The sequence below is a fragment of the Jaculus jaculus genome, chromosome 11 (assembly GCF_020740685.1).
Source record: "Jaculus jaculus isolate mJacJac1 chromosome 11, mJacJac1.mat.Y.cur, whole genome shotgun sequence".
Taxonomy (NCBI): Eukaryota; Metazoa; Chordata; class Mammalia; order Rodentia; family Dipodidae; genus Jaculus; species Jaculus jaculus.
In genome coordinates this window covers 4,472,708-4,500,141 of record NC_059112.1, presented here as the reverse complement: position 1 = coordinate 4,500,141, position 27,434 = coordinate 4,472,708, and the positions used below count along the sequence as shown (strand labels likewise).

Genomic DNA, 27,434 nt, shown 5'->3' with positions numbered 1-27,434 from the left:
CTGGCATGGCCATTCTCTCCCCCTCCCTTTCTCTCCCACTCCCTCCCTCGTTCTCTGTCAAATAAGTAAATATAAAGTATTTTTTCAAAAAGCTTATTATGAGCAAGGACACAAATAACTACAGTTCCTTATCTACTTCCCTTGGACCTGCAGCTGGTAGTCTGTTTTTCTGAGGATCCTCTTTATAAGCTTGCACCTCAGCCTGGCCCAGTGCTTCAGCCTTCATCCCACAGGAAGGTTGCTGCCTCTCGCTGTTTCTCTCAATAAACAGTCTGTCAGTAGAAATCAAGACCGGTGTTCTCTGTTGCTTTTGTCTTACACTTTCCTTACATTTTGGAGCCATGACTTGGATGGGAGCCCTCTGGGGCATTCGGGCTGTGCCCTCCATTTTTCTTTCTCTCTCCTCTCCCTCCCTGCCAATGTTTCACTCCTTCAGGGGAACAAAGGCTCACTTCACTCATGACTCTGAGCTAAACAGCCATCTGTGAGCTAAAACCTTCAGTCTTTCCAACTTGATACCTGGGGCTTCTTCCTTTTCTTCTTCTCTTCACCCTCTCCCACCAGACTTTTGAACTCCAGACTAGAGGCCTTTCACCATGTGATCCCCTGCATCCACACCCTCATCAAATTACAACTTCAGGACAGAGTATTCGTTCTCAGTCTGTGGCAGAGGCGTCCCACCCCAGACCTTAGAAACTCTGGGAGCTTCTCATTTTCAGTCCATGGACAATTGAAGAAGAAACCTCCCACATGACATTCGACTGGACACCCCAAACACTGTGAGTGTGGGGACACTCCCTCCTAAACTTTGGGTTTCATTTGCCCTCCCTAAGCCTGGGAGACATCCCTGGTGGTGGGATTGGCCACTCTAGTCCTGGTCCTCAAAATGTGGCTCTAAATTATTTGTTCTAAAAGACACTCCATTGGCATGTCTCAAGGCTAATTTAAAGGAGCTCCAACTTCCTGAGCTCTTGTCTGACAAATTATTCTGGCTCTCTGTTCAAAATCGGCCACAAAACTCTTTAGATAATGGCCACCACTGGTCTAAATTTGGTACATTTGATTTTAATATTCTTATTGATCTTGACAGCTTCCTCGGAAAACATGGCAAGTGGTCTGAGGTTCTTTCCTGCAGGGCTTCTTTGTCCTCTGTTCCCGCCCTTCCCTTTGTACCTCTTGTTCTACCTACCAAATTCTCCTCTGTCACCAAATCCCTCTAAAATCCTGCCCCTTCTAAAACTCTACCTCTCACACACAGTTCTGCCATCTGGCTATGACTTGCTAGGGTCTCTCTCTCACACACAACAAATTCAAGCCATCTCACTAAATCAAATACAAACCCTGTCTTCTTAAAGAAACTCCTGTCTTTACTGGACCTCTTTAACTTCTTATACATATGGATATCTAATTTTTCTCTCCTTGCTAAAAGTTAAAACCACTATACAGCTTCTAGGGTTTTTCCTTTCTTAGCCTTAGTTTCCCATATCAATATCAAGGTTAGCAAGATCAAAGTACTTTAACTAGTTTGTCTATTTATTTAAACTCTATCTAAATGTGACATAAAAATCAAAACTAAGCCTTTATTTTGTTACATGGAACATCTGTTTACAACAATAGGTTTATTAAGTGTTCTACTCTTATAAGTTTTCCTATGGAGTAAGACTTTTGTTTATTGACTATAAACTTATTCTAACAAATAAAATTGGACCTAATTATATAAAATATATTTTATTGTATCATATAATCACTATAATTATACAAAACATAATTTCATTATGTTTATAAAATAAACAACTAATAATGACAAATTATCAAGACTAATAAAACTTTTAGCCTTTCAGATTAATATACTTTCATTAGTTTTCCTACAGATAAGACTTTTTGATCTTTGAACCAAGTAAAGACCATGAACCTTCTATATTAAAGACTTTTACACACACACACACACACACACACTTTAAACCTAAACTTTAGAATTAGTTAACTTCTTAATCTCTTATCATATTTAAATTTAAAACAATTTAAGATATTTCAACTATTGCTTCAATACTAATCTCTTATACTTCCTACCTTACCTAAACCAAATCTTTATATTCCCACAAATTGCAATTAACTTCCCATCCAAGTTAATAACTCCTTCTTCCTTATCACCTATATTATTATTTTTCTACCTTAAATATGTTCATATCACCCATAAATATCATGTCACATGCAAAAAACTCATACATGGACAATAACTAGATCATAATGGCTAACAGATTTGACAGGATCTAGGTGTTTCTTTACTAATGGCTCTGATAACTATCACTCTCCTAAAGAGCTGCCTCCTTGCCTGTTCAAAAGATTGACATGGGATAATGAAGTTTGGCAAATGGATAATTAAAAGCTGAAACTCCCAAAAGCTACACCTGTGTGACTAAGACTTCACTGATGGACTACAATGATTGTGGAGAGGTAAATATTACCAGTCCAGAGCGAATAATATTTTGGGGCTATATTAGCCTTTTTAATAGCCAATAATGTTATTTCTCTACATATGACCTGACATCTCTCTGTGACCAACTAAGATATTATTGCTATAAGTTAACAAATCTCACAACTCTACTCCCTTCAAGTTAAACCTATCCTATCTCTGACATGTACTTTATTCCTCTGATTGTGATAACGTTCACCCCTCTTTTTGTCCTTGTATATTCAGATGCCTCACTGAATTCCTCCTAGACAGAATCCTCAACTTCACATCACAACCAGTCACTGAACTCTTCATGGCCACTGAATATCAGGCCCTAAACATCCAGCTTCCACAAGACTGTGTGGGACACCCCAAGACATCTACTTCCCCTTCCGCTAAAAGTAGTTGGAGATGAGTTGTCACCTCCCCCCATTACAGCCCACACAGTCCTCCTCCCCTAGATGCCCCACACACCAATTCTCCCCAACCTTTTTTATCTTTCCAGAATCCGGGCTGAAGTGTTAATAGCCTTCCCTGAAAACTACAGGGAACTAGAGTTAATAACTCTCTTTAAAACTAGCAGGCAGGGGGAGGGAGGGAATTAACATGGGATTTTTTTATAATCATGGAAAATATTAATAAAAGTTTTAAAAAAAGCTAGCAGGCAATAAAGAAGTCACAGAGACATACAGCCTTGACAGGCTACTCCTGATTGATAAACTTCCCTTAGCTCAGGAATCTTTGAGAAAACAAAAACTGTCTGATGGGATATCCTCCATAGACAATTTGGCTTTAAAAAAAAAAAAAAAAACGCTTATTCTGAGCAAGGACACAAATAACTACATATTTCCCTTGGACCTACACCGGGTACAGTCTGTTTTTCTGAGGACCCTCCTTATAAGCTTGCACCCCAGCCTGGCCCAGAGCTTCAGCCTTCTTCCTGCAGGAAGGTTGCTGCCCCTTGCTGTTTTTCTCAATAAACAGACTGTCCGTGTGGATCAAGTCAAGTGTTCTCTTTTGCTCTTATGCTTCCCTTAAAAATAGACCCTTCCTATCCCGAGTGAAAATAAGAATTTGACATGAGAGACACAAATACGTGGGGACATAGGGTTTGGGCGGGGTGTCTATGTTGGACCTCAAAGTACTGTGGAGTAATGCTGCTACTTTGTGTTGCGGCTTGGATGAGCAATGTCCCCTTGGGCTCATGTATGTGACACATGGTCCCCAGTAGGTGGCGCTGTTTTGGGAGGTTGTGGAGCTTTGGATATGGGGCCCGGCTGGCAGATGTAAGGCTACCAGAATAAGCTTTGAGTTACGGCCCACCCTTACTTCCAGACACCTGCCCAGTTCCTGATGTGTCTGGATGCGACTGAGCCACCTCCACTGCCACCATGGCTGCCATGTAGCAGATTCCTCCCAATGGAAGAGAGGAAGGAGGCTCTGATTCAGGAAGTCAAGTCAACCACTCCCCTAGGTTATGTTGAGTAGAAACTGAAACCTTCCTTCCTAGGAGGGGCAGGACTCGGGACGTGAGTAAGCTGGGAAAGGGTTGCCAGACCCTGCCTTAAAGCTATTGAAAGGGAGCACCATTTCTTGGAGAGGAGATGATTCAGCTGAGCTGCCTGCAAGCGCTGCAGTGCGCTCCCAAGATGCAGCTTCAGGGGATGCAGCCGCCCTTGCGTGGAAGCAGCTATAGGGAGGCCCTCATCCAGGGTGGGGCAGACTTCGCATAGCTCCTCTGCGTCTGAGTCATTCATGGCTCACATAAGCAGCTCCTCATCCTGCTCTGTGAGCAACCCCAATAAACTCAGTGGCTCCCCAAGCCTGGTTTTGGTGCAATCATTCTTTCTTTTGTTTGTTTGTTTGTTTTTCTGAGGTAGGGTCTCATTCTAGCCCAAGCTGACCTGGGATTCACTATATAGTCTGAGGCTGACCTCGAACTCACAGTGATTCTCCTACTTCTGCCTCCCAAGTGCTGGGATTAAAAGTGTACACCGCCATGCCCAACTATTGGTATAATCATTCCTTGGTCTGTTGTCTAAGCCCTATCTGGGGAGAAGACATACATGTTCATATCACTCCAGGAAAAGGTTTCCTGCAACAAAGGCATTTACCCCTAAGCCAGGAGCCAACATAAGCCTCTCTGACTTTTGGTTGCTTCTGCCAGGTATTTTGATACCAAAAAAAGGTAACTACTACATTTTAAATTCATGTAAAAGTTCTCATTTGAAAACTAAAACAGTATAGCAATGCTATAAATATATGGGGAGATGGCTCAGCAGTTAAAGGCCCTTGCTTGCAAAGCCTGTTAGCCTGAGCTCAGTTCCCCAGCACTCATGAAAGCCAGGAGCAAAGAGTGGCACATGTGTCTGGCATGTGTTTGCCATGGAAGAAGCCCTGGCACGCATATGTGTGTGCACACATGCATGCACGTTCAAGTAAATAATTTAATGTGTATATATTCAGTATGACTTAAACTTCTGTTTTTGTGTTGTCAAGTGTGTGGTATGCACACAGAGACACGCACACACAGACACACACAAATAAATAATTTAATTAAAAGCACACACTCAGTATTACTTCAACTTTCTGTTTTTCTGTTGTCATATTGTGTGGACATGCACACACACACACACACACGAGCAAGTTTTTAGGAATAGGATGAAATGGATGATGCGCAGCAGTCTGCCCTGGCAGTGTGCTCCAGCCACAAGATAAGAACCATTCAACCAACTCAGCCTATGGAAAATAAGTGGAAATAACAGCCTGATATGGGTGCTAGTTAAAGGAATACAGATGCCACAGAACAGGCTTAAATCTAGGGCTAGACAGATGGCTCAGCAATTCAAGGTGCCTGCTTGTAAAGCCTGATGCCCCAGGTTCAATGCCCCAGTAACCCACATAAACCAGATGCACAAAGTGCCGCTGAAGTTTGTTTCCAGTAGCAAGAGGCCCTGCTATGCCCATTCTCCACCCCCCCCTTGCAAATAAAAATAATAAAAGCAAAAACAATTTTAGGCCAGGCTTCTTGGCTCACATCTTTAATCCCAGCACTTTGGAGGTGGAAATATTCTGTGAGTTCAAGGCCAGCCTGGGACTACAGAGTGAGTCCCAGGTCAGTCTGAGCTAGAGTGAGACCCTACCTTGGAAAAAAATGAAAAAGAAAAATTTTAAATCCAAAAGAAACTTCTTTCTTTCTCTACAGGTGATAAAGGTGGAACAGTGTTTGCATGTGGAGAGCAATGAGCTGGTCCCGGTACTCTCAGCACTTCCTGGGGCTGGAAGACGGTGGTCTGTTTTGTGCATCCTGTAAGAACTGTGTGTGCTTGATCAGCTGACCTAAGATTGCTTAATGTGTGTCTCTCCTCACCTCTGCTACTCCAAAGTAGTTGTGGGGTTACCAATGAGGGAAACCCACGCATCTTCTTCATCACTACTCAAATCAGACTTGATGTCAGCAAGCTTCACCTAGTTAATTACAAATCATTTTTCCGCCTCCACACCCTGTCTGCCCCACAAACTACAGCTGTGGCTTCATTTGCTTTTCAAATGAATGTCTCACCAGCCTGAGTGAAGCTGGCTATGCCTGTGCGATCAGCAGAAATATGCTCGGGGCTCTTACATCATCACAGCAAGGAGGTTACAGTGTCATGTCTAATTGAATCTTAGTCTTTTTACCACTCCAGTGCTAAGCACATTTAACATTCCCCAAGTTCTGATAAATTATTCTGTGTGTTTTAAAGAAGTCAAAGAGTAGGCACAATGCAGACTCCATAGCATGCACAGGCATATTCACAAATTAAATCACCTTACCTCATATTCCTTTTCCTGCACCTTCTGTTTTTGTTAATTATTGTACCACGGTTCATGACCCTGAAACTTAAGACATCAGGAAGTTCATCCTGCGCTCTGACCCTCCTCATCACCTGCAATACAATGCAAATCCTCATGGTGCCTGCTTCTATGCCTTAGTGACATTTCAGAAATGCCTATGCAAGAACATCTCTACAGAAAATGTACTTTTCTTTTTAAATATTTTTGTTTATTGATTTGCAAGCACAGAGATAGAGAATGAGCATGCCAGGGCTTCTAGCCACTGCAAATGAACTCCAGATGCATGTGCCAGTTTGTGCATGCGGCTTTACATGGGTCCTGGGGAATCAAACCCAGGGCATTGGGCTTTGCAGGCAAATGCTTTAACCACTGAGCCATCTCTCCAGCCCAAAAATATTATTTTTCATCTCACAGGAACAATTCTTTGCAGAGAAGGTGTGGAAGCTTGCAGTTAGTATTACCACCTCACTCTGTAATGGAATAATGCCTCTTTTCAAAAGAAAGCCCTAGCTACATTTGTATTTATTTTCATGCAGTTGGTGCTAAGAACTAAATCAAAATAAGGAAGTATAATTAATTTTTTATTTCATAGAATCATTTTTCATGTTTCAATTTTTTATTTGGAAATAATTTTAGAATAACAGAGTCATTAGAAAACTAATATAATGTGGTTCTATGTGTTCTTATTTTTCTTTATTCATTTGATTTTTTTTTTCTCTTCAAGGTAAGGTTTCACTCTAGTCCAGGCTGATCTGGAATTCACTATGTAGTCTCAGGGTGGCCTCAAACTCACGGTGATCCTCCTGCCTCTGTCTCCCGAGTGCTGGGATTAAAGGTGTGTGCCACCACACCCAGCTGGTTCTATGTATTCTTCAATCTGTCAACTACAATAGTAACATCTTCGGTATTAACTAAACTCCAGGTTTTCCTAATTTTTCCATTATTATTTTGTCTTTTTTCTGAGATATTCTAATAATGATTTTCTATTTCTGTCCTCTCTCCTCTACACGTATTAATTGCAATTCTTTTCTCTTGCATGTGTACTGTGTGGAGTGTGAGTGGTGTGTGTATGTGGTGTATGTACCCACGCAGCTCATCTGTTGTGGGGTGCACTACACTGTGGGGCCGAGTGGAACATGGGGTGTCCTGCTCCATGGCTTTTTCGCCTGTTCTCATTTAAGCTGGAGACTCAATGATCCCACAGCTTGCCAGGTTTTGTGAGCACCAGAAATTCCCAGATCTCTGTTCCACTTCCAGACTGGAGGGACTGGCCTGTGTGGCCATGGCCAGCTGTTCGCATGGGTTTTTGGAGACTTGAACTCAGATACCCCAAGCCCCCACAGGCCCCCTTAGGTCTTCATGCTTGTGCAAGAAATACGCTGACCACTGAGATACCTCAAAAAAAACTGAACTGGAATTATTCTATGAGGAAAAGTTAACCTTTCCCTGAATGAGCTAACACATATATCAACATATGGAGTTCCACTTCTTCCACTATGCCTTGCCTAATGTGGAGACCACCCTAACACCTGCGTCATCCCCTCAGCATTCAGTCAAACCAGCATCAGCCAAAATGATCATCCGTTCATGTCACACATGGAAACATGGATCCACAGCACTGATAAAGTACGTTCAGCACAAACTGTCATTCAGTGTTCTGAATGAATGACTAATTAGGTATTTGATTAAACCTAACCAGAAAGATACAGATGCTAAGAGCCCTAAATAATGACCAGCCTAAATATTCTTCCTTTGTTTAGGAACCCTCTATCCATTTTTGGCATCTTTTCTTCTAGAAAGATTTAAATTTCCAAGTCAACAGATTTCTGTATCATGGCTCTCCATGTCCCATTCCAAATTCGCCCACTTTTATATTTTTTGAGTACCTGAAAAAAACTTCCTTATTTCAAAAAGAATGGGATCTGGGTATGGCAGTGAATGCTTTTAATCCCAGCACTCTGGGAAGCAGAGGAAAAAGGATCACTGTGGGTTCCAGGCTAGCCTGAGAGTACACAGTGAATTCCAGGTCAGTCTGTGCTAGAGAGAGACCAAGCCTAGGAAAAAAATGGAAATGTACGTTTTAAAAGGTAAACTAGAAGTGAAAAATGGACACATGAAGGGATGTGATCTTACAAGCTGAACTCCTGTGCGTGCACAAAGAAACAAGACACGCCAGCGCTTCTCCAACATTAACATGTGTTCACACACTAGATGGCTTTGTTAGAGTGTAGATCTGGTCCAATGAGGCAAAGATATAATTCCCAAGAGATGACCACCACACTGAACTTGGATACCCAGACATTTTGAAAACACAGACCAGCTAGAACCATAACAGCAAGAGCTAGGAAAACTATATTCTATATGTAACAAATTCTGCTGTGAGTCAGGACAACCATTTTGGAAAATAGTTTCGCTATGCAGCTCAGAGCAGTGTTTCAAACGTTAGCTTCAGAGTAAAAGGTCCTAACAAACTGTATTAGATCTATGCCCAGATCCTATTCTTGATTAATTAAATCAAAATCTTTAAGGGTGGAACCCATTAATAAGGATTTTCAACCAAAAGGTTATTTAGTGAATGAAGCTGATTATATAATTAACTAAATATAAGGATAACTAAAATATAACCAAAAATACGTAATATTAACTTTAATCTATCATATAAACTATTGTGTGTAATATACTTTAAATTATGGCTCACTAATTCAACAAGTGCTAGGTACTTTTTAATATGCATGTGACATAATTCAATAAATAGTTTTTAAATTCTTTTCTTTGAGGATTCTGTATGTATGTTTGCATTATATACCTAAAAATTAAAGTGGATGCAGCCAAATTTAAATCAAAGTTAGTTCTGATCCATCTTTATTTTCTTCTTTAACTATTTAAAAAAAAATAAAGATAGGTTTTTCCGTCTGCCATATTAGCATGATGCCAGTAATAACACTATAAAAGTAATCTCTACTTAAAGACCTAAATTAATCCTTCTTGCCAATTTCAAATTTCTCTTTCCCCTTTTTTTTTTTTTCTTTTGTTTTTGTTTTGTTTTGTTTTTCGAGGTAGGGTCTCACGGTAGCCCAGGATGACATGAAATTCACTTTGTCATCTCAGGGTGGCCTCGAACTCATGGCTATCCTCCTACCTCTACCTCCCTTACCGCGTGTTGGCATTAAAGACATGCGCCATCATGCCCAACTCTCTATCCTTTTTGACAGTTGAGCTGTGACTAGAAATTTCCCTGTGCCGGGTCTGTTGTCTAATCCTACAGTGGGTCTTCCACGCCCCCTGCTGGTCAGAAACATCCACAGCAAGCCGGAACAGTGGGAAAAATCAAAGCACTAAGAACCACCCAGATATTTTTGTCTCTCCTTCAGTCAAAAGATGTTTATTGGGTGCATGTAATGTGATAGACAATACAATAGGTGATGACTATATGAAAGAAATAATATACAACCCCACTCTTGAAACCACCCTACAGTTTTCTATAGGAAACTACCAGGTCCTAGATTTCTGATCCTGTGCCTCAAGAAAACATAACTTTCTGCCAAAAAAGGACATTTGGTGTACATTCAAATGAGCTGTGAAAATAGCATATCCCCATGGAAAACAAGGACTGCGTTTGCACAGAGCTCTCTGGAAAGTCCCGAGACAGTGAATTAGGTGACCCCTCAGCTGCTGGGGTGTACGTGCAGCACCTGACGCGGTGAGAAACCCCTCCCAAGCCTCAAGTCATGGTGAAAATAGGATCAGTTGTCCCAAGAAACCTAGGGATGCTCTGGGGTCTTCTCTTGGACGTGATTTAAAGATTCTCATCATTGGAAAGCAACTAAATTTTGTAAAACAAGGACAGGGCTTCTAGTCGTACCTTCCTCATGTCTGGAGTTACCTACTGATGTGGAGGAGGCATGGTACTCTACAAATGACATTCCTTAGAGATTCAGCCACAAAGACCCACAGCAGACAACTTGGATCTGAATTCTGCTTAAATCTCTACTAGCAAATCAGTACAACTTGAAACTCACTTTTTTTCTTTTAATTCAAGAAGTTTGATCCTGTTGATGGCCATGATTTTATCAAAAATTCAGCCAGGCAGGGCATGGTGGCACACACCTTTAATCCCAGCACTCAGGAGGCAGAGATAGGAAGATTGCCATGAGTTCAAGGCCAACCTGAGACTACATATTAATTTCAGGTCAGCCTGGGCTAGAGAAGACTGTACTTCAGAAAAAACATCAGCCAGATGTGGTGGCACGAATCTTGAATTCTAGCACTTGGGAGGCTGAAATAGGAAAATCACCATGCACATGAGGTCAGTCTGGGCTACAGTGTGAGTCCCAGCTCAGCCTGGACTAGAGCGAGAGCCTTCCACAAAAAAACAATAATAATAATTTTAGGGCTGGAAAGATGGCTTATAGGTAAAACCATTTGCCTGCAAAGCCAAAGGTTGACTCCCCAGGACCCACATAAGCCAGATGCACAAGATGGCACATGCATCTGGAGTTCGTATGCAATGGCCGGATGCCCTTGTGTGCCCATTTTCTCTCTCTCTCCCTTCCTCCCTTGCCCTCTCTCTACCTCTTTCTCCCTCTCAAATAAATAAAATAAAAAATAAAAAAATAAAATTCAGAAACATGAAACACTGCAAAGGTGTGAATTTTAGAACAGGCCATAGTGCTGAGAAGTGACAGAGGAGTGCTCAGCACTGAAACATCTCTATCACACCTTTCAAGGCTCAGGGTCCATTGCAGAACAGGTGGCGGAAAGAATGTAAGGGCAAAGGAAGGGTATAGGGCCGCTTACAATGTACTCTTCGAGACACAAAATGGCCTGGATACCCATGACCTCACAGTGCCTGACACAACCTACACACAACCCTCATAAGAGGAGGAGAAGATCTTGACATGAAAATAAAAGAGAGCCTGATTGAGAGGGGGAGGGGATATGTTGAAGAGTGGAGTTGCAAAGGGAAAGTGGGGGGAGGGAGCTATAACGGTTTATTGTCTATAATTAGAACAGGCCACAGCACCAGAGCTTAACACTCTGTCACCTCACACACTTTCTGAACAAAGTTTGAATTTATATTTGTCTACCCAATAGAAGGTCCTACCATGCTCGCCCAGACCTACCGGTGTTGTTTATTTGAGAGAGGGAAAGTAAAGATGTTCTAGGGCCTCTTTCCACTGCTGACAAACTCTAAACGCATGTACCACATGGCTTTACACAGGTACTGGGGAATCGAACCCAGGCCAGCAGGCTTTACAAGGAAGTCCCTTTAACTGCACAGCCATCTCCCAGCACCCATTTTGGTAATTTTTGTGGGCAGGGCTGGCTGTCACAATGATTGGAAAACTATGGAAGGCAGGGTTACCAAATATTCTGGCGTGAATAGTAAGTGCTAAACAAGGGAGGTCTGGCTCACATTGTGCATGGGTTTTAAATGCCTGCCAGATATTCACATAGGCAAATAAAATAATTTAAAATAAATAAAATCACATATCTAAATAAGAGAAAACTGGGGCTAGAGAGATGGTCCAGTGGTTAAAGGTACGTACTTGCAAAGCCTGCCAACCTCCCTAGCACCCACGTAAAGCCAATGCACAAAGTGTGCAGGCATCTGGAGCTCGTTTACAGCAGGAGGCAGCCCTGGTGCATTCACACTTTCTCTTTCTGTCTCTCTCTCACTTCTTATACTCTCAAATAAATAAATATTTTTAAAGAGAAAATAAATAAAATAATTTATCTGAGCTCAGAATCTATTGTTATGTGTAACATGAGGCAATTTTTACACAGTGTTAGTCCACATTAAATATTTAAGTACACACCTCCTTTTCAGAGAAGATTGGTTTCCAAGAGCTGCTCACATTGTGGGAAGCAGCTCTACTCAACAGCTCTTAAGTCAATAACTCTGCTCCCCACAACAGCACAACAGCACACACGCGTCTGTCTCCATATCGTGGTCAAGGCAAGCATTTTTCAGTGAAAATTTGAGACATGAGAGTTAACTGGCATGTGTAAAATACATTCTCATCTACATTTTATTAGTAATTCTGTCATTTTAAATTTTTATATAAGAAATTATGAAAATTTGTATTTGAAATTACTTGTAATGGCCCACTATTATTCAATCTCACTTTTTCTACCTTTTCAATCTTACAATTCCTAAGCCTACCACAAAACCGCTCTGCTCTGCTGTTTCTTCTGTGGATCTCCAGTTTCCTGTTTCCTGCCAGAGCATATGTTCTCTGCAGTCTTTTTAGATAGCAGAGACACCATGTCTACTTCAACATGTGGTCTTCTGGAACACTCTGTCTCATCTCCATCCCCCAGAACAAGGGATTGTTTTGGCAGCCACATATTAAAAAGGTCCAGTTCACTTCCAAGAATCCATTCTTCCTCCTTTTCTCACTTCAACAATCTATAATTTGTCTAGACATGCTCTACTTACTATAAGTAAGGTCATTCCCTCTTTTACCTTCCAGACAGGTCCAGCCCACCATTACTCACCTTAGCAATGTTTCAGATGGAGTTATTTTGTTGTTTTGTTTTCTCCTAGTTTCTCCTATACCTTTGTTCTGTCAGCATGGGGTAATTGTGCTATTTCTAGGTTCTGTCTGTCACCACACGTCAGTGCAAGCATCTGACTGCTTCATTCCGGCTCCCTGCTCAGCCACTAGGTACTGAAATAGACCCTCACTGTTACACTTCTCTTTCTCCTTTCAATTATACTAAGGGCATTTTATGTTCATGTAATATAATTTCGTTTTTAAGTTATATGTGATAGTAGGTTATATTATGAATTTAATTTCAAAAAAGGAAGTATGCATTCTAAAAAAGAAGAGTTGGGGTCCAGAAAGAACCAAAATTGTTCCCTGTCCCCATCCCATCTCCCTTGGACACTGTCTCCTCCTCTCTGACCTCTATTTTAATTTAATGCTTGACAGTTAGGTTCTGCCACCATCCCTGCCTATGAAGGGCTCTTCTCTGCAGCACAGAAAGTGTCTCTGAATTTGAGGGGGGGCGGTGCTGGGGTCTCACTCTAGCCCAGGCGGACCCAGAACTCATGCTGTAGTCCCAGAGTGGCCTCCGCCTCACGGAGATCCTCCTCCTTCAGCCCCCGAGGGCTGGCATTAAGGGTGTGGCCACCATGCCCGGCACTGAAGTGGCCCTGTGAGACACAGCTCTACTTGAGTACCTGGCAGTTAGTCCATAGTACCCTGAGCTACTGAGTCTGACTTTGGGTGCGTGTGCATAATTACCTCAGCAGCTACATTCTATGTTTCTAGAAGCAAAATTACTTGACATGATCTTATGCCATTACACTCTGCACAGAATGAGACCTCAATCAATTCTAGTTGAATAATAAAGCCACGTCTAAACTTTAGGTGGCAGCATAGTTCTTGGCACATCCCTCCACCACCACTCTTGGGAGACCAAGCTCGAGGTTTCTTTACATGGGCGGCTCTGCCACAAACTTCCCTCCTGGGGGAAGTGGCCATGCTTGTTCACAGCACAAATGGTCCAGGGGTGCTTATGAGTGACTCTATGAAGGCATTAAGTTCATGGTGAACATTTTCATGTAACTACAGTTTGCTAAGAATTGACTTAATATACATGAATGTAATTAAATTCACTTAATTATAGTAAATCTCAGGTTAGAGATTCACAGTACTTCAGATTACATTATCATTTTGTTCTAACATCATGTCTACCATTCAATCCTCTTCTCTGAAGAAACTTTTTTCCATGAGGTTTTCTAAGAGATTTGAAAATTAAATAGTGGTAAGGGAAAAAAATCAATCCCACTCTACAGTTAGCAGGATTTTTAAAACATTTTTGTTAAAAAAAAAAAAAAACTTCCACAAATATAAACAACATGCCACTATTAATCCCCTCCCACTACCCCTTTTTCTCCCTCCAAACCCCCTTTCTACTGACTCCCTTCTTCTTCCCAACTAGTCTCTCTTCTACTTTGAGGTCATCATTTTCACCTCCTATTAAGCAGATCTTCTGTAGGTAGTGTCAGGCACTGAGGTCACGAACATCAAGGTCACTTTGGTTCTGAATGACAGCATCGTGAGCACTCTTCCCCTTCCTTTGGCTCTTACCTCCTCCTGACACCTCTTCTGCAATGATCCCTAGCAGGATTTTATTCTCCTTTGAAAATATTAGGAATTAGAGCTGGAGAGATGACTTAGCAGTTAAGGCACTTGCCTGTGAAGCCTAGGGACCCAGGTTTGATTCTCCAAGTCCCACATAAGCCAGATACACATGGTAGTGCATGCATCTGGAGTTCATTTGCAGTGGCTACAGACCCTGGGGTGCCCATCCTCTCTCTTCTCTCCCTCTCTCTCTCTCTTTCTCTGTCTCTCTCAAATAAATAAATAAATAAATAAATAAATAAATAAATAAATAAATAAAATAAAATCTTAATATTAGCGATTATATTCAAGGAATAGAATATTAAGATTGGAAACATTACTGGATGTCTAGAAGAATTTATTCTAATTTATTTTACTATTGGAGCCTTGCCAGAAAGTCAGCATGTGAAGACTCCATATGCTTGGGCTGCAAGTTCACTGAGAAGTCCTCTTGGAGCTGAGCTGAAAACCTCCTCCCTACAGACTAGCTGACAGAGAGCTGAGAAAAGCTACACTGCATGCAGCTCCATGAGAGAGAAGTCATCAGTGGAGATAAACAACAGTGGACACTGCAAGCCTTAAGTTGGGCAAGCCAGGCAAAAATCATACCTTCATATAAACAAGATATTTATATGAGAAATGACGTGATTCCTAAAATAAAAATCTTACCAATAATAGTAACATTAATTTTATGTATATTTATAAATCTTGTTGATGTCTGATTAAACAGGATCCTCATATCTGCTTATCATCATGTACCCTAGCTGCACAGGGGGAAAAACTCCACTATGCAAATATCAGAGAATGACAGTGGATAAGGCAGATCATATCTAAGTTTTGTCTTAAAAATGATTTTGACCTCAGGGCCCCCAAAGGGTCTCAGACGCTCACGTGCTCACAGCCCCGCTTTAAGAAACGCCACGCACGGTAGGTGTGCGTGAGATGCTACTGGGCCTCCATTTCCAGAGCAGGTTCTACTGTGCGCATTCCTAGACTTCCATGTGGGCTTCAGGTGACAGCGCCCCCTGGAACGCTAACTGTGGCTGGTCACCTCCCTGTCCCCATAGAAGGCCTGAATAGTAGGAAAGGGCTGAGCACCTGAGAGTAATGCAGGGCCACCTGCTTGCATATGAGCCTGGCTCTGGGTTTTTCCTTCCTTCACACTGCAAATCAAGCCCCAGCAATTCTGAGTTTCAAGCCAGCCAGGACAGAAAGAAGAACTAACCATGTGGTGGTTTGATTCAGGTGTTCTGAATGTCAGGTTCCCAGCTGATGGAAATTGGGAAATAGCGCCTCCTGGAGGCAGTACGTTGTTGGGGCAGGCTTATAGGCGTTATAGCCAGTTTCCCCTTGCCAGTGTTTGGCATACTCTCCTATTCCTGCTGTCCACCTATGTTGGCCAGGGGGTGATGTCCACCCTCTGCTCAGGCCATCCTTTTTCTCTGCCATCATGGAGCGTACCCTATAGCCTATAAGCCAAAATAAACCCTTTTCCCACAAGCTCTCTTAGTCGGGTGATAATCTGGCAGCAATGCAAACCTGACTGCAACAAACCACATTCTTGGTTCCTTTGGGTCCCACAGGCCAATCTTGAGACTTGTTATGTGTCTCATCATGTGAGCTAACTCCTTACATAAGTCTTTTATAAATGTAGAGGATTCTGTTTCTCTGGGGAAAAAAAAATTTGCCTAAGTAGCAAGTTATAGAGCCCAATACTGGTAGTAGTCACTCAACATCACTTCCTGAAGGAGCTTCCCCAGCAAACCACGCCATTTGCAAGAGTCTCCCTCTCCTAGACACAAGACACAGGAGTTTGAAGCAAAAGGACTCCATGTGCCCTAGGCCTGGTGGCCAATCTCTCCCTGTAATGAGCTATACATGATCCTAACATGAGCTGTGTAAATTTTCTGTAATCACATGGGTTTATGAGATTATGATTTCACAGCTGAGATAAGTCTTTCTGTGGGGAAACACTACAGTGGCTACAAAAGTAACAACCTGATTGTAACTGATTTTTAAAATACAATTTTGTCACCAGGCATGGTGCACGCCTTTAATCCCAGTACTTGGAAGGCAGAGGTATTGCCATGAGTTCCAGGCCACCCTGAGACTACATAGTGAACTGCAGGTCAGCCTGGGCTAGAAGTGAGACCCTACCCCCTCCAAAAACAATATATGATTGTGTCCAGAATCTTATTCTAGATAAGCCAAGAAAGGTGACTAAATCACGTTCCCTTTGTAGGAGTTCTAAATGCCAGCCAGGCCCATTTCCCAGGTACAGTCTTCGTAATCATGCCTAGTGCAATTCTGCTCTGCATCCCGGGCCACAGCTAATGGAATTAGGGACAGATTTTTTCTGGCCAATAGTCTATAAGATGTTCTGACTTAAAACCTATGCTCAGTACCGGACTCTTTTATGAGATGTTTACTAGTTTAATGAGTTGTGTTCTATTGGGAAACTCAATTAGAAATTTAGGAACAATGAAGCCGGGCATGGTGGCGCACGCCTTTAATCCCAGCACTCGGGAGGCAGAGGTAGGAGGATCGTCGTGAGTTCGAGGCCACCCTGAGATTACATAGTGAATTCCAGGTCAGCCTGGGCTAGAGTGAGACCCTACCTCAAAAAACCAAAAAAGAAGAAGAAATTTAGGAACAAGTAGCTGGTAACATCTGGCTTCTCTGCAGCAGAATACCCGTGTCTCTAGGGCAGCTGCCAGCAAGGACAAAGCTGCTGGCAGACAGCAGAGCACTTACAAGGTGTGGACTGGCACCCTCGCTCCATGAGGCCCAAATGTGCATCCAGTCCTCTTTTGCTCTTACTAGTTGAAAAGCATATTTTGTGCTCACAGTGCATTGCCGTGTGAGCTGTGTGTTGCTGTGTGAACAGGAAGACAATGCAGCCAGTTACTCTGCAAATTGTAGTGGACCAAGAAAGCACTGAAGATTCACAGCAGGTTTGAACATCCAGGTGTCTACCCAGACAAGCACAGTAGCATCTGAGGATAGCCCGTCAGTTGTAAGATGAACATGGGCAACATTTGCCCTCTTAAAGGGAAAAAACAGTCCCTAGATTTGGTCATAGTTACTATTCCAAAGGACAGACACTACTGTTCAAAACTTCTGAGAAATAATATAGAAATAACACAGACTGAGGAAATGGCTCAGCAGATGAAATGCTTGCATTCGTCCTTCAGTTTGGACCTCCAGAACCCATACGGAGCTGAATACTGCAGCTGAACCCTAGCACACTTGTGTGGGATGAGAGAGAGACAAGAGAACCTCCGAGAAGCCTGCAGGCCAGCTGGCCTGGCTAATGCAACAGTGAACAATGAGATTTTGCCTCAAACAAGGTGGAAGGTGAGAACCAACACGTGAGGTTGTCCTCTGACCTCCACATGCTCGCCACTCACACACAACCATGCACACAGAGGTGCACACCAAAAATGAAGTAATGTATGTCAAGAGAGTAAAGCATGCCCAGCACTCTGTAACAGTTCATCAATGTGATTTTTTCTGTGCTATTTCAAATGTCAGGTACATATCTATAAAACTCATCCACAGAAAAGAACTTCTTAGCAAACTTACATTTTCTAACTCCTTAGCACATTCTAGCTCATAAATATTAAGCTACTTCTCCGAATCTAGCTGATTTACTAACTGACTCATGAAAACCTGAGAATTTAAGTCAGTCTGGCTGCTGTGGTTTGAATGAATAATAGTCTACCCTTTTCTCGGTATTTCTGATCTACAGTTTCCCTGGGTAATTATCCCACCAACACCTTCACACATTGCCCATCAGACAAAAAAAAAAAAAAGCACACAGTGGGCAAAATATGATTTTCTCCAAGTTGGTTTAGACCTTTAATCAGAGACTACCAGTTCTGGCCAGCTCTTCAAAGGAGATGTGTTTTCCTGTCTTTAAGACACGACACATTGAGCTAAGAAATGAGCAAGAAGACAGACGATCCTCAGAAACAATATAGCGGCGCACCATTCACACACAAAAACCACAGGAGCACGTTGAAAGCACATCAGGCTCCGAGTGTGTAATGCTGTGTTGACAGAACCTGTTTGGATCCAGAGGCAGTATAGGTAAACAAGTCTGTGCATGGGTTTTGGAGCCAGATGAACCTGGATTCAAATTCTGACATGTTTATTGGATATAAATCTTTAGTTTGTCCCTTAACCTTTATAAGTTCACATAATTAATTCCCTTTAAAGATTCAGACAATAAGGCCTTTTAAGGCTGATCTGAAACTGGAATGACATTTTTTTAATTTAATTTATTAGTTTTCTTTTCAGTAAATACAGGCAGTTTGGTACCATTATTTAGGCTCATCTGTGATCTACCCCCTCCCATTAGACCCTCCTTGTTAATGAAAATGGGTCGTGCATTGTGGAGTTAGCCCCCAGTTATTGGTATGATAAATGTCTCTGCAAATCATGACCCAAGATGTGACTCTGACATTCTTTCTGCCCCCTCTTCCACAAAATTTCCCTGAGCCATGTTGGGTTCATTTTTGGTCTGCTTCAGTGCTGAGGTGTTGGGGGCCTCTGAGGCTCTGGCTCTCTGATTTGGTAGGAGTTGATTTTTCTCTGTGTTGATCTCCTTCCCCTTTGTGCTGGTATCCGGTTCACCCACTATTATTTAGCAGGCATTTAATAAATTGTTACTTTATTTCCATTCCACCTTCCTCCTGTGGTATCTAAACCTCACCCAAGTTACCTATATTCCGTGCTTCCTCTAATGGAATGTCTGTGTGCCACCAGAAGAGAGGAGGCATAAGCATCTGTAGAAGCACCACCGAGGGCGAGGTCATTCGCCTCACACCTGGAGAGAGCACAGGGCCACGCCGCCCCTCACAGGTACATGCGTGTACAGCTGCTGGGACGTGGGCATCATGTGTCAGCTTGGCATTTATTTAGCAAACATAAGCCCCGTTATGTTGCACACACTGAAGATAGAAGCAGATGACTCCTCTGCCTTCAAGGAGTTCACATCACAGACTGTGACAGTCACCTGAAATAACATTTCCTAACGTATTTTCTACAGAATACCAATTCTAAAGTTTTTGAGGTGGTATAAGAAAACTAAGTTTGGAGAAAGTCTTTAAAGTTTTCTTGCTATGAGGTTTTTAGGACCAGAAATGCTCTTGAAGACCTAAGATGATCTCAGGGACTTTTTTCCTCAAGAAACACCTCCAGAGGCTCATAGTGTGTCAGGACATTCTTTGGGCAGCATGGTGGAGATTCCCCACGCAGTGGTGGTGAAGGTCCTTCAGATGGTGAGCAGCCCTGTGCCAGCCCATGTTGCAGCAGTAAAGCAGCCATGGACATCAGACCCAAGACTGATGGCAAATCTGATGTCACGCTTACCTGCATGGCCTTCAGCCAGTTGTGAAAGCGCTCTGATCACCTTTTCTCTACAGGAATCATAAAAATTCCAGACTTTTGGGATTCCTGTAAAGAATAAATATAATCAGAGGGAAAGTACAGACTGAAAGTAGAACCTAGCAGACCTTCGCTCATCCTTTGCTCTGTGGGAGATTTTATTATATCCTGGGAGGTAAGTACGGCCAGCCAGAGATAAACACACCCTGCTCGCCTGAAGAGGAAGAGGGAGCTGCACAGCCTGCCCATCTCTGTTATTTCCCTGGCAGTTTTGCACCACTCGGCACTTCTGTCTTTGCTGACACAAGAGTCAGAGAACAACAGGGTCTTCATCCTGCCTTCTGACAGAGGCTCTTACATGCGCACACCACGTCTACACTTCTGCATCACCCATCCAGCATCACGTAGCATTCAGAAAACTGCTCCACAAACTTTTCATCTGTGACTTTCATGTTGAAGAAATTCAGAGAAATAGAGTGTGTTTGTGGGAGGCATTAACGGTGTTTAAACCAACATTTCATACATCCTAGAATATAGTGTCTGAGAGTCATAATGCTGGTCCTTCAATCATTACCATAATCCATGTCTACCTGAAAATAGTTCAAATTTCATGACAAAATTAAGTCTGAAATAATGTAAGCATGAGACTTTGTACACAATATATTTTATATAGCATATAATCACTCATTCTCTATTTGTAGCTCATTATAGAATGAACTATTCCATATAACTGAATGTACCAGATAAGTGATGTTTATATTTAGGCCACTTCTTGCCCCACTCATCCCAGTTTAGCAGTAAAGGCGTTCTAGAATGCAGAGAAGAAAATGGAGTACATGAGAGCAAAGGCTAAGTCCACACTGAGGCGCAGAGCAATGCGGACGCGGCCTCTCCACAGAGGACTGCCACAGGGAGCCGTCAGAAGGGGCTTCCACAGCCCTCGCCTCCGGCCCTGCCGAGAAACAGAGCTTAAAAGACCAGAGTCGGATCCTTGCCGGAAAGCACAGATAAGCAAAATCAAGCAGTTTGGAGACAAGAACTTTGAAAATAGAAGAAGTTCTTCAGTTAAAAATAAAGATGTGGGCTTTGGTCTGCAGTTACTGATTTAGGAAAAAGGATTTGAAGAATTTGGTCTGAGGAGTCTGTGGCATCTTATGTTGACCTCTTGGGAGCATCTGCAGGTCTTTAAGATGTCAAGGGTCCCATGAAAAGTAGAAAACAGGGAGTCCGCTGTTAGCGCCTGAACCTCTGCCCTTTTTCTAGCTTTCCAAGCCAGCTCTGGACCAGAGCTCTGCTGCATCTGCCAGAGTCCATCCTCACTCTAGAACTAGGTGGAAAGGATAAGGAACTGCAGCTCATCACGTTCACTGAGAGCAAAACAGCCATGTGTTACCTCTGTCTCCTTGACCAGAAAATTGAAAACATAATCGAAGCTGGTGCTGGCAGCACAGTGAGCATCACAAACACTCTTTCCTGTTTCAGCAGGGGCATCTAAGGACCAACGTGCATTAGATTCTATGCTTAGCACCTAGAGGTCTCAGCTTTTCGTTTTGTCCCATTTCAGTTGTTTTTATCTTCATCTTTAATAAAGAATATTATTTCTAGTAACTAAAAGTTTTTCCAAACCTGAAAATACTTCTCTTTCCCTTTTTATTTGTGTTTTCTAATATCTTATGAAATGAAAGTGATGAAATTATATCAAATTATCCTGTAAATCAAGAATAAAAAAACTTTAAAATCTTATAAGTATTTCAGACTTCATGTACTATGCTCTGTTTTGTTGGTTTTTTCTTTTGACTTGAATGTTCCAGGTGGCTGCATATAAATAATTCCAGTGAGGAATACATGCATTTTATAAAGACTATTCCACCCTAGGTCCCTTTCTATACTCTACATATACTCCATGAATAAATTCTACAAGACTGACCTGGAAAAATAATGCAAAATCCATGGTTTGTGGTTACTACCCTGGCTTCCAAGCTATGCCCAAACACCATCACCTCTCCAAACTTCAAACTTTTGACCCTTTTCGGTCTGTGAGACCAAGCTAGAATCATCTAAGTACTGTGTTAAGTCAACTGTGTCAGATCTTTCCTGTGCTCAGAACCCTCCAATGTCTTCCTGCTTCACTCAGAGCCAAGTCTACTACCCCAGCCTCTGGGGTAGTGTGTGATTTCATCTCTGCCCATTCTTATTTGCCCCCCCCCCCAACACTGGAGTCTACCTCTGTCTTCCAACTAACCTAGAACAATCTCTTTTGTGCACCAATGAATTCACTGTCTGGAATAGCAGCCTCTAGGTGTTATCAAACATGGTCTTCTTTCTTGTTTTAATTGTTTTCAGAGGGTTTCCATTCATATTAATATATGCCATGACCTCTCCACCTATTTTACCAGCAAATATTTTTTGCTACTTAATTTTTTCTGCATGGCACTTATCCTATTAGATTGCTGCTAAGAGGGAAAAGTCATCAACAATCTTAACCAGCAGTGGACCTGAAAGTTACACAAATGAACAGCCAGACTATTGTTTGGCTAAATAGCTATACTGTACCATCAAACTGGCCTCTAAATATTTATGTCTAGGCCCATAGACTAGTGCTGCTCTCACTTTTTGTCAGAGAAGCTTCTTTTTGCAGATGGCAAGACCCAAGGAGATAAATCACCCTTGCATTTCAGCCAAGCCACAGCTAAAACCACAGAGGAATTGGGGAGACAGGCAAGAGTGATGCTTCCATGCTGAACCTGATAACCAGCATCAGGGTGAAGGAGAGGGACCCTGAGGATACTCAACACCTACCAAAGTAGAGATCCAGAGACTCCTAAGAGCTCATCACTGAAGTAGACTTAAAACACACCCACCAGAGCTCAGGGAATTTTGTGGAAGGGGCATGGAAAGATTGTAAGAGTCACAGGTTAGCTGGGCATGGTGGCACACGCCTTTAATCCCAGCACTCGGGAGGCAGAGGTAGGTGGATCGCCGTGAGTTCGAGACCACCCTGAGACTGAATAGTGAGTTCCAAGTCAGCCTGGACTAGAATGAAACCCTACCTTGAAAAACCAAAAAAAAAAAAAAGAGTCACAGATTGAGATGTCATGCCCAGAGGCACTCCCTTCCCACCAAAACAAAAACTGACTGCTGCTCCCACATCACATAACCCACAAGCCCACAGGGGAATACCTGCAAACCCACTGAGGAAGGTCCCCAGCAGAATGGAGGCATGGATGAGGGAAAAGAGGTTATCAACACATGATGTATCCATACAAAATATGTTGTTAATAATAATTAATTAATTAAACATTTTAAAAAATAAATAAATGCCCAGGACCAAGAAAGGACAACAGACAAAAATTTTTAGCCAGGTGTGGTGGAACACACCTTTAATCCTAGCACTCAGGAGGCAGAGGTAGGAGGGTCACTGTGAGTCAAGATCAGCCTGAGACTACACAGTAAAGTCCAGGTCAGCCTGGGCTAGAGTGAGACCCTACCTCAAAAAAAAAAAAAAAAATATATATATATATATATATATATATATGGAGAGAGAGAGAGAGAGTCTTACATTATGGAGAAAAAATACAAAAGCTAAAATGAAGCTTTACATTTTCACAGTACTATCCTTTGTCTTTTTTCATGATTTCTAGTAGCTTAATGAAGGAATGATGGATGGAAGGAAGGAGAAGGGTAGAAGAAGGGAAGGGAAGGGAAGGGAAGGGAAGGGAAGGGAAGGGAAGGGAAGGGAAGGGAAGGGAAGGGAAGGGAAGGAGAGAAGAAGGAAGGCAGGGAAGAGAGAGAAAAGGAAGGGAAAGAAAGAAACAGAAGGATGGAGAGAGGGAAGGAGGGAGGGAAAGAGAGATAAAGGGTGGAAAGAAGGAAGACAAAAAAGAAAGGGAGAGAAGAAAGAAAACAGAAAGATAAAAAGAGATAGTATGGCTGGGTGTGGTGGCACATGCCTTTAATCTCAGCACTTGGGAGGCTAAGAGAGGAGGACTGCTGTGAGTTTGAGGCCAGCCTGGGCTAAAGCAGGAACCTACCTCAAAAAAAAAAAAAAAGAAAAAGAAAAAAAAAGCCAGATGTGGTGGCACACGCCTTTAATCCCAGCACTCGCAGAGGTGGAAGGATCACCATTAGTATGAGGCCACCCTGAGACTATATAGTGAATTCCAGGTCAACCTGGACTAGAGTGAAATCCTACCTTGAAAAAAAAAGGAGAGAGAGAAAAAGGGAGGGAGACAGGATGGGAGAAATATCCTAGGTGGTTATTACTACAGCCATCCTCCCAAAAGAAAATCCAAAGTTATATATCTGGCATCATGATCACATCCAATCTACCAACTAGGCATTGTTTTCACTAATAACACCATCAAATCATTTGATTTTCTCTCATTCTTATGCAATCAGCTTATTTCTTGTGACAGATTCTTCCTTCAACACAGGAGTCTACTTCTCAGTCTATATTCATCCCTTGCAAACCCTGATTTCAATTTTTACTTGCTGTTAGGATGCTTCTGTGCCTGTTCCACCCTAGTGATCTACATTTTTCTCCAACATCTATGTCAGAGTTTACTGAGGCCCTGTGTTTGCTCCTGTGTAGATTTTTCTTATTTGCATTCTTTTAAAGATAAGGAGACTGAAATAAAAAATGATGAAATGACTTGTCAAGACAAACAGCTGGAGAACATGAACCTGATGGAGTATTCTGCTCCTAGAGCCACATTCTTTGCAGTTAGCCAATTCATGTCCTCCTTCTTTTATAAAAATTTTCCAAACTATACCATGCTGGAACCAAAAGGGAAAGTGGCCCCCTCCTGGCTAGCCCTCACAGCGCTAGAGAGCCCCAGGGGGCCACCGGAGAACAAAAGGTCGCCAACGCAACAGCATGAATAAGCAGAGACCCTGCCGACTATGAAATCAACCAGGGGGACAATAAGTACGCATTTGCCCAAGTGGTACACAGCCTCTGAAAGGAGCACACTGTTCTCTGACTGGACATAAGGCCTGCTCAGTGGGAAAGAACTCATTTCTAGAACTGTACACCAAGTCAGAATCCCATGGCCAGGCCTCTCATGGACTTCACAGAGAAGTCCCCACTGTTCTCTGGAGAAGAGCGAGCTTGCACACCGAAAGTCTCTCAAATGACTTTGTACACCCACTTTAACCCAAGCTGCTCTCATTCTTCATTGGAGAATCTGTTTTATTTTACAGATGCAAGAAGAATGCCATACCAAAGAAATGGACAATATTTTCAACACAGTCATAGCAGAAAATTCCTAAAATCTAGGGAAACAGATGCCTATCCAGGTACAAGAGACATATACAACACTAATAGAGAAGACCAGAAAAGAAACTTTCCATATCACATCTTAGTTAAAATACTAAATGTACAGAACAAAGAAAGACTATTGAGAGCTGCAAGATAGAAATTTCAGGCCACCTATAAAGGCAAACTCGTCAGAATAACAAGTAATGTCTCAATGGAAACTTTAAAAGCCCAAAGGGCTTGGAATGATATGTTTCAAGTCCTGAAACACCACAATTGCTAAGCCAGACTACTATACCAGGTAAAACTATCAGTCATGATTGAAGGAAGAAGATGGTTCCATGATAACAGGCTAAAAGAACTTATGACCACCACGCCAGCTCCACAAAGAGTACTGGAAGGAATACTTCAAGGGAAGAGAAGGGTGAACACATCAAAGGAGCTACAGGGAAAAGATAAACAATGTGAGGATAGTTGTTAAGCAACTGAGGACTAAGCAAACAGCAAACACTACAAAATGACAGAAATCAATACACATCTTCAATAATGACTCTACATATTAACTGTCTAAATTCCACAATCAAAAGGCACAGACTAGAAAATACTGCCTATCTCTGCTGCCTCTAGGAGCCCACCCTCTCCACTACCACCGTGAAAGATGCCACTGTCTTGGGATAAAGGATGGCAAAAGATATTCCACATAAATGGAACCAGGAAACAAGCAAGTGGCACTACTCTAAAATCTGACAAAATGGACTTCAAACGAAAACTAGTCAGGCTGGGTATGGTGGTGCACGCCTTTAATCCCAGCACTCAGGAGGCAGAGTAAGAGGATCATTGTGAGTTTGAGGCCACCCTGAGACTCTATAGTGAATTCCAGGTCAGCCTGGGCTAGAGTGAGACCTTACCTCGAAAAACCAAAAAAAAAAAAAAAAAAAAAATCAGAAAAGGGGCTGGAGAGATTGCTTGGTGGTTAAGGCATTTGCCTGCAAAACCTAAGGACCCAGGTTTGATTGTGTGGTCATATGCACAAGATGGCACATGCACATGGAGTTTGTTTGCAGTGGCTAGATATTAGAAAATAGAAATACCTCTCATGCTCATGGATCTAAAGAGTTATTATTGTAAAAATGACCATCCTACCAAAAGCAATCAAAAGTTAATGCAATCACAATCAAACTTCAGCACCATTCTTCACAGAAATAGCAAAATCAAGCCCAATATTTATATGGAATCAAAAAAGACTACAGATAGACAAAATAATCCTCAGCCAAAAAAGAATACTGCTGGTGGTTATCACCATATATGATTTCAAGTTATACTACAGAGCCATAGTAACAAGAACAGCATGGGTCTGGCAAAAAAAAAAAAAAAAAAACAGACATGTAGATCAGAAGAATGAGATACAGGATTCAGATTTCAGTTCATGTAACTACAACTTAATTTTGGACAAAAAATAAATGCCGGGCTGGAGAGATGGCTTAGCGGTTAAGCGCTTGCCTGTGAAGCCTAAGGACCCCAGTTCAAGGCTTGGTTCCCCAGGTCCCACGTTAGCCAGATGCACAAGGGGGCGCACACGTCTGGAGTTCGTTTGCAGTGGCTGGAAGCCCTGGCACACCCATTCTCTCCCTCTATCTGTCTTTCTCCCTGTGTCTGTCGCTCTCAAATAAATAAATAAAAAATGAACAAAAAATATTTTGAAAAAAATGCCAAAATATTCATTGAACAAAAGTTACCATGGTCAACAGATGATGCTAGGGAAACTGGACATCCACATGTAGAAGAATGAGGCTAGATCCTTATATCTCACTCTGCACAAAAATCAACTCCAGCGCTGGAGAGATGGCTTAGCAGTTAAGGCACTTGCCTATAAAACCTAAGGACCCAGGTTTTCTCCAGGTACCAATATGCCAGATGCACAAGGTGGCACATGTGTCTGGAGTGCATTTGCAGTGGCTAAAGGCCCTGGTGCACCCATTCTCACTTTCTCTCTCCCTCTTTCTATCTCTATAAATAAGTAAATAAAAACAAAATCTTAAAATGAAAAAATTCAAGCCGGGTGTGATGGCACAAGCCTTTAATCTCAGCTGTTGGGAGGCAGAGGTAGGAGGATCACCATGAGTTTGAGGCCACCCTCAGACTACATTGTGAATTCCAGGTCAGGCTGAGCTACAGTGAGACTCTACCTTGAAAAACCAAAAGCAAAAACAAGAAGACAAAGAAAAAAATCAACTCCAAATCCATCAAAGACTTCAATGTGAGACCCAAGATTTTGAGCTGCTAAAGGAGAAAGTAGGGAGCACACCACAAGACCTAGGCACGGGTAAGGATTTTCTGAATGGGACTCCAGTCACTCTGAAAACAA

The 27,434-nt window shown here is 42.2% G+C and overlaps 2 protein-coding genes across 2 annotated transcripts in view; one reads left to right on the top strand and one right to left on the bottom strand.

Annotated features, from left to right (window-relative positions):
* Positions 1 to 17,658, top strand: part of Amtn (amelotin) — a 31,197-nt gene extending 13,539 nt beyond the window's left edge. Inside the window, exon 8 of the mRNA XM_004665310.2 lies at positions 17,474 to 17,658. Within this exon, the coding sequence (XP_004665367.2) occupies positions 17,474 to 17,658 (185 nt within the window). The remainder of the gene's footprint in view (positions 1 to 17,473) is intronic.
* Jchain (joining chain of multimeric IgA and IgM) overlaps positions 1 to 27,434 on the bottom strand; it is a 112,391-nt gene that overhangs the window by 6,142 nt on the left and 78,815 nt on the right. Inside the window, exon 6 of the transcript XR_006639583.1 lies at positions 19,798 to 19,881. The gene's annotated coding sequence lies outside the window, so the exon portion shown is untranslated. The remainder of the gene's footprint in view (positions 1 to 19,797; positions 19,882 to 27,434) is intronic.